The sequence below is a fragment of the Watersipora subatra genome, chromosome 1 (assembly GCF_963576615.1).
Source record: "Watersipora subatra chromosome 1, tzWatSuba1.1, whole genome shotgun sequence".
In the NCBI taxonomy this organism is placed as follows: Eukaryota; Metazoa; Bryozoa; class Gymnolaemata; order Cheilostomatida; family Watersiporidae; genus Watersipora; species Watersipora subatra.
The window spans coordinates 49,650,401-49,662,344 of record NC_088708.1 but is presented as its reverse complement, the minus strand read 5'-3'; the positions used below and the strand labels follow the sequence as shown (position 1 = coordinate 49,662,344).

The window sequence follows — 11,944 nt, the reverse complement described above, 5'->3', positions numbered from 1 at the left end:
CGTCTAAATTCAGAAGTCATGCAATATTCATGCCTTGTGCTTCCACCTTGGCAGTAAGCAGGAGAGTGAATTTAACAGATGCACTATAAACTAACTGGCAACCATCAAGACTACAATATTTGCTCAATAATTAACACCACTCACCAAATTCACCAGTGACTTCACATGATGTGATAGTTTCATAGGCCCAAAATGTGCTCTATCATTGCATGCACCACACATATACACAACATCTTTTCCTACAATAGACCATTAATGCACCAATAAAATGCCAAATAATAATGCACCAATAATAATGCACCAATAATAATGCACCAATAAAATGCCAAAAGACACCAAGTAACATAATAATAAGAGCGATACATTGATCCAAGATAAAAAAAGATAATGCTTTATCGTAATCTACAATTTCGGCAAGTGTTTAACAGAATGCACTCAACTTTCATGAGATTGCCGAGTGAATCGCTGTTTAAAAACTCAAGTGTCATGAAGTACATGTCTCGTGTATCCTTGAGATGATTTTTGCTCATAAAAATTAGTGTGTCATAGACACCCTGATATTGTTTGAAATAAAATCAACACTATGCAAAACAACCATTAACAAGCTGTCGATTGTCAGCTTTACCTCAATTTTCCATATCTTGACTGAGGTGCTTTTGGCTTATTGCAAATTAACAATATTAGCTGAAGGTTTGATCCAGCAGCTGTTAAATTGATGAATTGCTTTCATAGTGCTCCTAATTGTGAGTATAAAAATTCACTAAATAGGAAGAGTGCGAGCAAGCAACAAGTTGACAATCTTTTGATGCAGTGTAAACAACAGGTATAGAGTATTCTTAGGAGAGAGTTGATACAAATGAAAACCAGAAAGAATGTCAATAAAAGCTATTTTCAGAGACTATTGAAAACTCCCACCATTAGCCTGAAATGAATGTTGACTTTATTAGGTCCTCACATATAAGCCGAGTTTAAAACTAAAAACTGTTACCAAACTTAGAGTCGGGGGTCGGCTTAAAAGTGCATAACACTGACACACTTAAACGAAATGATATTATACTAACATAATTCCAACAACTACAACTCGAACCATACTAAGCATGGACTTGTAGTCTGTTACTTGCAGTTTGTTTTATACCATACCAAACGGCTTACACTTAAAAAAAAGCAGCAGCATGTGAAGGTTCCTTTAAAAAAGTAAAAAACGTAACTAAACCGAACCATTTGGCTTTTTGATCCAGTTTTTGTTATCGCGGTAAGAACATGCATGCACGCACACAGCAGTGCTTGGTTGATAGTAGTACACGGTGACAACAATAACAGTCTGTGATTGGTCGATCATACACTTTACATGCAGTTTATTTGCATTAATAGTACCGCTAGCAGAATTGAAAAAAATTTACCAATTCAATAAAAGTAGAACAATAATGGTTATCATTTTTATTATTTCTCTTCTGCAAACTTTTGCTGCAATAGATGTAGGCTATATGGGTATTATGGTTGGTATGGTCAGCTTATGAGAACTTTTATTAATTCACTGGTTTAGGGCTGTTTTTCTAAGCTCATATGCAAGATCGGCTTATAAAGATGCTATTCTGCACAAAATGAAACATTTACTGCTAATATTTCTAAACTGATTCAACTGTTCTCAAATTTGATTAACTCCTACTCAAAACTTAGCCAGAATATAAGAGGTTTTGAGAGAAAAGGCTTTAGCAAAACGAGAAAGCTGTCATGACAGAAAAAGAAGTGATACTTTATGCAACTGCATACATCTTTAACTTGTTTATAGAAAATCTCATAGCCTATAAACTTGCTCATCAAGCAAGCATATTTAACATAAAGCACCTTTTAAATCGACCAATGGTGACATAAGTAGTATGACTGTACACATACAGAAGGATATTTCAATATATTTAACATTATCTTACATTCCATATACATTTATAGGCAAGAAAAATGTTAGTCGGGAACACTTGTTCACCAATTGAATTCGTGCTTCAATGCACAAACATATAAGATAAAGAAATCGTATATCAACTATCAGATGATGATTATACATATAGACAGATAGATGATTATACATTTTTTGGACTATTTAAGCTAGACTAATTTTTGTTATAAACGCAGTTCTCAACATGCCAGTTGTTGTCGATGAAATTAGAAACCATGATCATTTACTTATACAGGAAAATTAGACATAAATCACACAAAAAATGACGAAACGCCTAAAAGAATGATCACGTTGTGTCATAATATTTTGTCGTCCATATCAATCGTGACCGTCAATTAAATGTTTGAAGACCAAATTCAACTTTCGTATTGCAAAATATACAACTACCTTTCGAACGCAGTGCTCACTTATACGGTTAGCTGTTTGTTACCGCCAAGAATGAATAGCGCCATGAATGAATATGAAACTTAGTTCAAAGTGACAAAGGCAATTCAAATACCACAAAATTTTACATCAAAACAAATATTACCAGATGGATCACAACTGAAGCACATTCGCGTGGCATCTTTCTCCGTACAGCAACTACACTTAGAAGAACTCATGACAAACGCGTTAGGTAAACCTTGTCGTTCTCTCCCCGACGGCGATGTTGAGAATGATTTTTTGAAGGAAAAACCAAGGTCGAACAAGTTCTATTTTTAAAGAGTTATCCATAAAGCTACTAATTAAAAGATTATTGGAAATCGCCGATAAAGCGTCAAATACTCTGAAAACATTGAAATACTCTACAACGTTGATGTCAAATTACTATTCAAATTCTCGGCAATTTGGAACTTTCGCACAAAAAGCGTTAGATCGAAGGAAAACTTCATAATGCAAATAATTGCCAAGTGAATCAGCTGAGTTTAAGATTATAAAAGAGTTTAGACATCGACGTCATAGCTGGTTAGCCGAGGCGGCAGACATGCCACGCCTCCAATTGATAACATATTACCGAGAGACTAGGTAACTTTCATCTTCCAAAAAACCATTTCAAAAAGTAGCTAGGGATCCTCAATTACAACAATTCTACTTATCCATTTTTTACTTTGTTGACGATTTACTTGTATTAAAAATTTTGCTTTCTTAAATGTTAAAAAAAACTCTAAAATTGTATACAAAATAAAGGGTAAAATCCGTTTTTTGAATGATAATTATTTTTTTATTCATTATCAAAATTTAAACTTTCTTATTATTTTAGATTGATATAAAAGTTTTTTAGACAATATTTATTTTTATCACTGGTTCTGAGTTTCAAAAAATTTAAGACAATTCAGCTCAATGCAAGTGAATGCAAATTTTCTTAACGTACGCCGCCACCGGAAGTGAGGCTTTATATAAAACAGTGTTTACATGATTGTCTATACTCTTCTATGTTCTACTCATGGTTTAAGGTCAACTGACCACATTTTTTTACTGCGTAGCTGTAGCAGACATCATTATAATTAGGTGCTAGGCCAAAGCACTTTTCGGAAAAATTTTGTGGCAAGGTCATAGACATGGGTGAAAATTGTCTACTAGAGGCATTTTTTATAAAGAATTCAATTCAAATATAGTAAAATATTGCGTAGAAAATCTTCACAAAGGGTAGTTTTTGTATCTGAAAATTTAGGAAAAAATTCCAAAAAATACTTTGGAGTTATTTTCTCCTTCATACAAAATCGAGCAATCCTATTGGAAAATGTTGATTTTAGCGATTCAAGTGCACATTTATAACGGGAATTTCCCGCAGTACCGTGATACAGCTAACTGGTCACTACGTTATGTATTAATCTTTATTTTATTATTATTTGGTGCTTTTGATTATACATTTTTTTAACGTGTGCTAGCTATGAAGTGCTGTTGTCATCTCCTATAAAATAATCTTGGAAATATCTGAAAAATTACCGACAAAACATTAGAGAATTTAAAAAAAATGCCTTGAAATATGGCAATCTTCAGAAAAACAGCCAGAACAAAGTTTGGCCTCAGTGGTGCCCGCTACAATTGAGTGTGCTTACATTTAAAAGGCCTGTTACTCTAGATTTACTGATAAAAAAAGTTGTTCAATGCACAGAAAAGGGCAAAAAGCTACTGTACAGGTGAGTGGTGTTTCTTCCCAACAAAGAATTGTTCAACTTCACTGGTTTATACACATTTTCATGTTGTTTGCTTTACTTATTTTCCTACCTCACTCACTTAACTAGACAAAACTATAATTAGAACTCAAACAGACAAAGGGGTTTTGGTTAGCATGATCAGAAGTACAATGAAGATCACATTAGATAATTGATGAGACTATAACCCTGTTATATTTCTAAAGACATTAAACTTAGAAGGCCAGGTATCCTTAACATCTTCTTCTTTTGACGCTGATCCTCTAGTGAGGAAGAAACTACGCTCATATTCAGATGTCAAGACTAGTTGCTTGACCAAACCTGTGCTGCCTGCAATATGTGTCATATGCAAGAAAAAGGATAGCTTCTTCTATAAGAAGGGACACGGTACTCGAAGAGACAAACTAACAAAGGCAGAAACAAAAGAAGCAGGTATCAAAGATTAATTAGCTTTTACTGTGTGGTTTCTTCTCTACGGGCCACTATTTATATTTACATGCAAAATAGAACTCATTTTGAGATGAGGCCCCAGTTAGCTCAACTTCTTTTATATACTCTGTTGAAACTACATTATAGGCAAGCTGAAGCAAGTTGCGGAGAGGTTTACAGACGACAATATATCTGTACATTTTGGTGTTGGTGATGCAGTGTCAATAGAAATGATGTATCACGAGCGTTGTTACAGGCTGTATATAAGGAGAGGTTCACCCACAAATATAGCTGATGCTGAAAGGTTGGTCAATTCGTTGTCAACTCACCTGTAACATACTGTATACATGTACAATATAAGCGTTACGTCTCTGTAATTACTGCAACAGGCAACAAGTGTTGTTTCAAATCATTTTCATTGATTCTTTGGAAGACACAGCTTTCACATATTCCCTAAATTGGTTCATCTATTTTGCACAACCTTGCATGCATATAGTCTGCCAATTTATCATCTTTTTACAGATAGTCACTACAACCAGGTAAACTTGCGAAATTGTGGCAGCTTTAATCTCATGGTATATTGTTTTGTGTGTAAACATATAACAATAACAATTAACACCTAACACTTGTGTGGCTACTCATGAAAATGGTTATGGCTTTCATACTATGTAACAGTGTAGGATAGTGAACTAGTATAGACAGTACACTGCATATTCTTTCTTAATCTACTTTTCCATTGATACTGTTTTTTGTATGTTGCACCCCTTATATTATGGAATATACTACCACTACTATTGTTAGCTCCTGGTAATTATGTCAGATGATGTTATGATTTTTGTGTCTGATTATTAGATCTAGATCTGGCCTTACTGGTGATACTACCAAAGAGCTACATCCACAGTTTTTTGCGGAACTTTTCCAGAAAGTTATCATCTCAATGGAGTGCTTCGCCATGACAGAGCTGCTTGCACTCCACAAAAGCTTCACTGATGATATAAAAGGTAAAAAAGAGCATCGAAATCGACTAACGCATGTATGGCTGGTTAATGTTCATGGACTACTGTGACTTATAAAGTAATTTGTGTGTTGGTGTATGCCTTTAGAAAAATTACATTTTTTTCATACAGGACGTCAAAACTGAAAACACTACTCAAAAAGCAGTTCCCTGAATTAATCTTCGAACAACCTAAATCCCGCAAAGCCTCAGAGTTAGTCTACGCTCCAGATGTGAAACTTGCAGACATCATGTCCAATTCAAAGTTAGACGACGACAGCGATTGCAGTTTGGAAGAAATATGTATCAACGCTGATGGTTCTGAGCTAAGTCATGCAAGTATGTCACTAAAAACTCAATAGACAATCATAAGTATAACGCACCATTCCCACCCAGTGCTTCAAACACAACATTTCAACACGAGCTTTTCAACTTCTTAGCTGTCATCTCAGGCCTTGTTAAAGGTATAGACAATTTCTCTGAATATAGTTCTATCAGGTCTGACTATGCAACAAAGCTTCTCAGTATATGTCAGGACATTATGATGCTGCGCATGAAAGGAAGGAATCCTTGTCCAAAATCTATGGTATTGGGAATAGCAGTTAAAAACATTACTGGTTCCGCAGATCTTGTGTCTTTGCTGAATAACTATAGACACTGTGTGAGCAATGAGACTATTTACAGAGCTGAAACCAGCATTGCCCAGAGAAAAGTAGACAAAGACTCCATGGTCCCTCAAGAACATGTTTTACATAGACCGACCACCTTAGTGTATGACAACATAGACATCAACGAAGAAACGCAAACTGGAGAGGGAACAACTCATAAGGTAAATGGTATCATATTTCAAAACAGCCATGTATCTGTTCCTGTACAACTTACAACATCAACCCCTGTATCAAAGAGAGCTTGCTCATTGAAAGCCCCAGAAAAGCCTTGTCTACCACCATACACATTAGGAAAACGTCCAGGTCTTCCTCTAATGAATGACCATGTTCGATTACAGTCACATTCTGAAAGCTTGGAGAGCCTTCAAGTATTCTTGCTGAAGGAGTTTGCTTATGTCGCAGTTAAAACGCACCATCAACTGCAAGATGCTGACAACACTGACTTACATCTCAGACCTGGATGGACAGGCTACAACAAGATGAAATGCTATGAAGAACAGTTGCTACCCAAGTCCCAATTGCACTACCTCGACGTTGTAGAAGCACCTCCTACTTGCCTTTCAACAGTAAATCATCTACTTAGAATGTGTATTCGCATTGCTGATGAATTAGATCTGAAGTCGATAACCATTGTGATGGACCAAGCATTGTATTGTAAAGCTCACGACATTCGCTGGAAGGATTCTCGTCTGAAAGACCGAATATTTATGCGCCTTGGAGAATTCCACACATGTTTGGCATTTCTAGGTACTATTGGTAAGCTATTCAAGCATTCTGGGCTAGAAGACATCATGACTGAAGCTAACATATTGGCTGGTGAATCTGTGAATGGTGTACTCAATGGCCGCATGTACAATCGATCACTTCATGTTCACAAGGTCATGTATGAAGCTTTGAGTCGACTGCAGCTAATTGACTTCATGCAATCAAAAGGGCCGGACTATGATGACACGGTCTCACGGTTAGCAGTGTTTGAGATGGGCTTTGAGCTCAGTTCACAGCTCCATGAAGAGTTCCAAAGCTATGTGCAAACTAAAGCTGCAGACTCTCCGCTATACCGATTCTAGAACTCATACCTTCAAATGGTTCGAATACTACTGATGTTTATTCGCTCAACAAGAGAATCTGACTGGAAGAGCCATGTAGCTTCCCTTAGGCTGATGCTTCCATACTTCTTTGCTCTAGATCGGCAGAACTTTGCCAGGTAAGATCAAAGCATGAATATAAGGCTGTGATTAGTAAGACAATTTTCCTTTTTGTTCTGTTAAACCTAATTTAAATTGTTTAAAATCAGATATGCCTCTGCCTACTCGATAGAGATGACAAATCTTGAACGCACACACCCTGATGTATACCAGGCTAATGTCACTGACCCTGGATGCTGGACAGTACGTCGATCACACCTGCAGCCATTCACTTCAACTGCTGCTGACATGGCAATAGAACAGTCAGTCAACCGTGATGTAAAGACGACAGGTGGACTGAGAGGATTTTCATTAAACAGAGGTTGATAAAGTTAACGAATATTAATTTCCAACATTTTTATTTTTTGTGGATAAAAGGTTTCGCAGATTTGGAGAAGAAAGTAGACATTCATGCATAAAATTGCTCAAAAATGCTGCTGTCCTACTCAATTCCAATTTGTTTGTCCTCAATTATAGGTGCAGTGTGGAGATGGTACATCGCACAAAAAGAACGATCTGCTACCACAGGGATGTGTCAGGAGATTGCTCGTACTTCCAAATCCAGATCAGACTCGAAAGAACTCAGCATGAGCAGGTGCATAATCCTACAAATAGTGTCCTTGCTGTGTAAACTGTCTATACTTAGAGCTCTATACATTTCATTTGCTAAATTGACACTGATAAATGTGTTTTTTTTTATAATTTTTAGGCAGCGAATAGACAAGAGAAATGTATGCAGCGTGATGGAGACAATCGGTACCTTTGTGAACCTTTGGATCTATGACGGAAATGATTTGGTGAACCTGGTTACAGGGGTTTTAGCACCTGAGAAAGCCAAAGAAGACCTACTATCTGTGCCAAGATTGGGTGAGGAACAAGTTGAACGATTTCTTGCTGACCGAGTCCAAAATAAGTTTACGGGTTTCCATACATCCATCAAGCGTAACAATATTGTGACTTTCTGTGCTATGAAGAAGAAGGTCAGTAAAGCTAAGCAGCGAGATTTAGTTTGTAAACAAGACTTGTTTCTTTTTGGCGGATTACTAATTCTTAGGTAAACATCTCGTGAAATTAACATTGGTGACATTCTATCCTATCCATTAAATGCTGTGTCTCTACCCTTCAGTTCAGCAGATGGCTCACTATGCAAGACAAGCAAAGCCAATCTCATACATGTAATAGAAAGTAATTGTAAAGATTTCATCATAGAAAGCAGCAAAGCAGATGCCATTATACTCGACGCAATGGCTTTGGTACAGAGCATCCCTAACACTGATATTCCATCAACATTCAAACAGCTGGGAGATCATGTCTTCAACCCTATTGAGAATAGAGTTAAGCAACATGGAGCGGTTCGAGCAGACTTTGTGATAGACTGTTATTATGAGCAAAGTATCAAGAACGCAGAGAGACAGAGAGGAGAACGGCTGGAGGGTCTTCAAAAGTAATACCAGTTGTACACATAAATAATGGAGATGTAAAGATACCAGCTAATTGGAAAGCCTTTCTTAGTTGTGCTGCAAACAAAGCTAACTTTCTGGCATTCCTGCATAAACATTGGAAAACCTGTTCATCTACCACTGAATTCTCTTTATTTTCTACAACACAGAGTGTGTTGAGCATTTATATTCACCAAGCAGCCATCCACAACTGGTTGATAGAGGAGAGCTCAAATCAGATCATGAAGAGGCTGATATGGGGATGATTGCTCATGGTCTGCATGGCAGTACTTGGTAACTCTGTTCTAGTATCTAGCCCTGACACAGATGTGTACATCATGTGTATTGCTCTCAACCACAGATTTAGGGAGCGACTGATGTTTCTCACTGTTTGTAAAGATAGACAGAGAGTAATTGACATCGGCCAGATGTGTACTCAACTAGGAAATGACTTGTGTGAAGGGTTGATTGGGCTACATACATTGACAGGATGTGATGCGGTGAGTGCCTTCAGTGGCAAGGGTAAGAAAATACCCTATAGGTTGGCCAAAACTATTGCAGCCACACTTGAAGTCTGTCATTCACTCGGTGAAACACTTCCCGTTCAAGACCAAACAATCCAACTTTGTAAGCAGATGACATGTGCACTGTATAGAGAAGCTGATGCAACAGGTATCAACAGCGTAAGGTATCGGTCATTTTGCACAAAAGAATCAGACTCTGCCAAACTTCCACCATGCAAACAATCACTCCTCCAACACACAAAAAGATCTAACTATGTCTCATATGTATGGAAATCCGCCCATCTACCCATAATGAATGTCCCAAAACCATCGGGGCATGGATGGACTGAAGATATCAGATTACATTGGTTTGATGGACCTACTTCATCTCCTTCACTTCTTCAACTAACCTCATGTGGATGTAAGAAGGGTTGTATGGCAAACAGCTGCTCATGCTACCGCAACAGCTACCCATGCAGGGATCTATGTAAATGCCAGGACTGTGAAAACTCTGGGTCCGATGTGGATGAAGAGCTAGTCTTTGAGGAATCTGATGAACAAGACAATGAGTGCTGAAGTGAGCGAGCCATTGATGTAGTGAGGCTGTTGTAAGCTGCATTAATTGCGTAAAGGTAGTTTTGTACGTACCATAATTAATAATATGTATATGCAAAATCAACAAGCAATGGGCTTTGTGTGTAATGCAGTACATTACCAGAGTTATCCCCCTATGATTCATTTGTCAAATTGTCACACTAAGCTTTTGAACAAATTGTGACACTTTTAACGGGATATCTGAATACCCAAATGATTTCCATGCTCACTGGTTGCTGTAATCTAATCAGATTTCCACCTCATATAGCTGAGTTCTCTTTCAGCCGCTGATAGCTGTTTTGGGCATAAAAACGAAAGATTTTTTATGCTGTACTTGCCAGTTTTGGCCACAATTGGCTAAAAATTGTTTTATATCATCATCAGACAATTATCAATTATATTTACTAATTAGAACAAAGAAAATATTTCTTAAAATTGATTTAGGAGTCTCAAAGGCCAAAATTTTGGCAAAAATGGACAAAAATGCACTTGAGGGTCATGTTTAGGGGCCATTTAGAGGTACATGTGAAGATTTTAGCCGCAGTATCTCTGCATTTTCCAACAGTTCAGGTCTTAAAGGTACTAGACACAAATTTTCATGTATGTCCAAGACCTTGCCACAAAAAATTGATTTTTGAGCACTTTTAGCCTATTGGCCTAGCACCTAAATATACCCTAAACCAGAGTTACTTTGAATGCAGGGGTAACTTTGAACGCTTTTTGAAGTTTTGTTGGATTTATGTATTACAGTAAAATCACATCATGTCACAACATAAACATTGAATTCAAATATCATATTTTGATCAATGGATGTTCTGCATAATTAGAGAAAAAAATATATTGGTGCTCAATTTTGAAAACCTTTTTGAGAGACTCTTTAGCAGCCATATTGGAACAGACAAAATTCACACATCACAAAGGTAAGCTAAATTTAATTACAAATCTAAAACCTAAATGAGCTAAAACATTTCCACAGCTGATAATATATTCTATTTCATGTTCTTCACCCATATTTGCCTTTAAAAGCAGCAATTATGATTATGATTTGGACCAGACCAAAATTGATCAAGAACCCCAATACAGAGCCTACACGCATACCTGCCAACTCTCACGCATTGGGCGTGAGACTCACGCAATCACCCCAAAGAAAAAATGAGAATGCGTGAGAAAGGCGGGAGATTTTTGCCCCAATTTCCACAATTTTATATATACTATCATTGATACATCAATTGTCCCAAAACCAAATCTCAAGCATTGCCTCACTGTTGGGTTGGCAGGCCTGCCTACACGGGCTTAATTTGAACACCATTCAAAGTACCCCCATGTGTGCATTTGAAGCCCAGAAACACTAGTATTTTATTTGTTGATAGCTGAACATTGTATAAACCTATTAAAATCTACCCTAGATTGATGTCAAAAACTTATTTGGTCATTTGCTTCTCATTTACAGTGTTCTGAAACAATCATTACCATGGTGCAAACCTACAAGAGAGCGCCAGATGCTCGGAAATACAGTTTGATGCCGAAACTCTCAAGAAGGCTTTAGATTGCATGAAAAGTGGATCTATGTCTTTAAGAGCTGCAAGCATGCATTATGGGATATCACTGGAGACTTTGTCTCATAAATCACGCCAAAAACACCCAAAATCTCCAGGGGGTCAACTCGCTTTCACCATCCAGGAGCAAGCATTCACCAATCATATCATTAAAGTATCAGAATGGGGTTTCCCATTTGATATGATGGACATCAGAGTACTTGTGCGTACATATCTCACTGTTACCGGAAGGGTCGTCAACTGTTTCCAGAGCAGCCTTCCGTCAACTGACTGGGTAAAGTCATTCATCACAAGGCACAAAGACAAACATTGCACAAGAACATGCTAAAACACCAAATGTTCCAGAGCTAGAGTGAGTGCAGAAGAAGTCAGGCAATGTTTTAACAACTTGGAGAGTACTCTTAGAGAAGCTGGATTCCCTCCCCTTCCAACATCTTCAATTATGACGAAACCAATTTGAGCGATGATCCAGGGGTAAAAAAATGTGTCTT

At 37.3% G+C, this 11,944-nt stretch overlaps 1 protein-coding gene across 3 annotated transcripts in view; it reads right to left on the bottom strand.

Moving 5' to 3' along the window:
* LOC137386078 (uncharacterized) overlaps window positions 1-2,581 on the bottom strand; it is a 36,181-nt gene extending 33,600 nt beyond the window's left edge. For all 3 annotated transcript variants that reach the window (XM_068072754.1, XM_068072756.1, XM_068072755.1), the window contains exons 1-2: window positions 2,481-2,581; window positions 145-239 (exon numbers count right to left, since the gene is read on the bottom strand). In XM_068072754.1, the coding sequence (XP_067928855.1) occupies window positions 145-239; window positions 2,481-2,553 (168 nt within the window). In that variant the 5' untranslated portion in view covers window positions 2,554-2,581. The remainder of the gene's footprint in view (window positions 1-144; window positions 240-2,480) is intronic.
* Window positions 2,582-11,944: the final 9,363 nt, after the last annotated feature.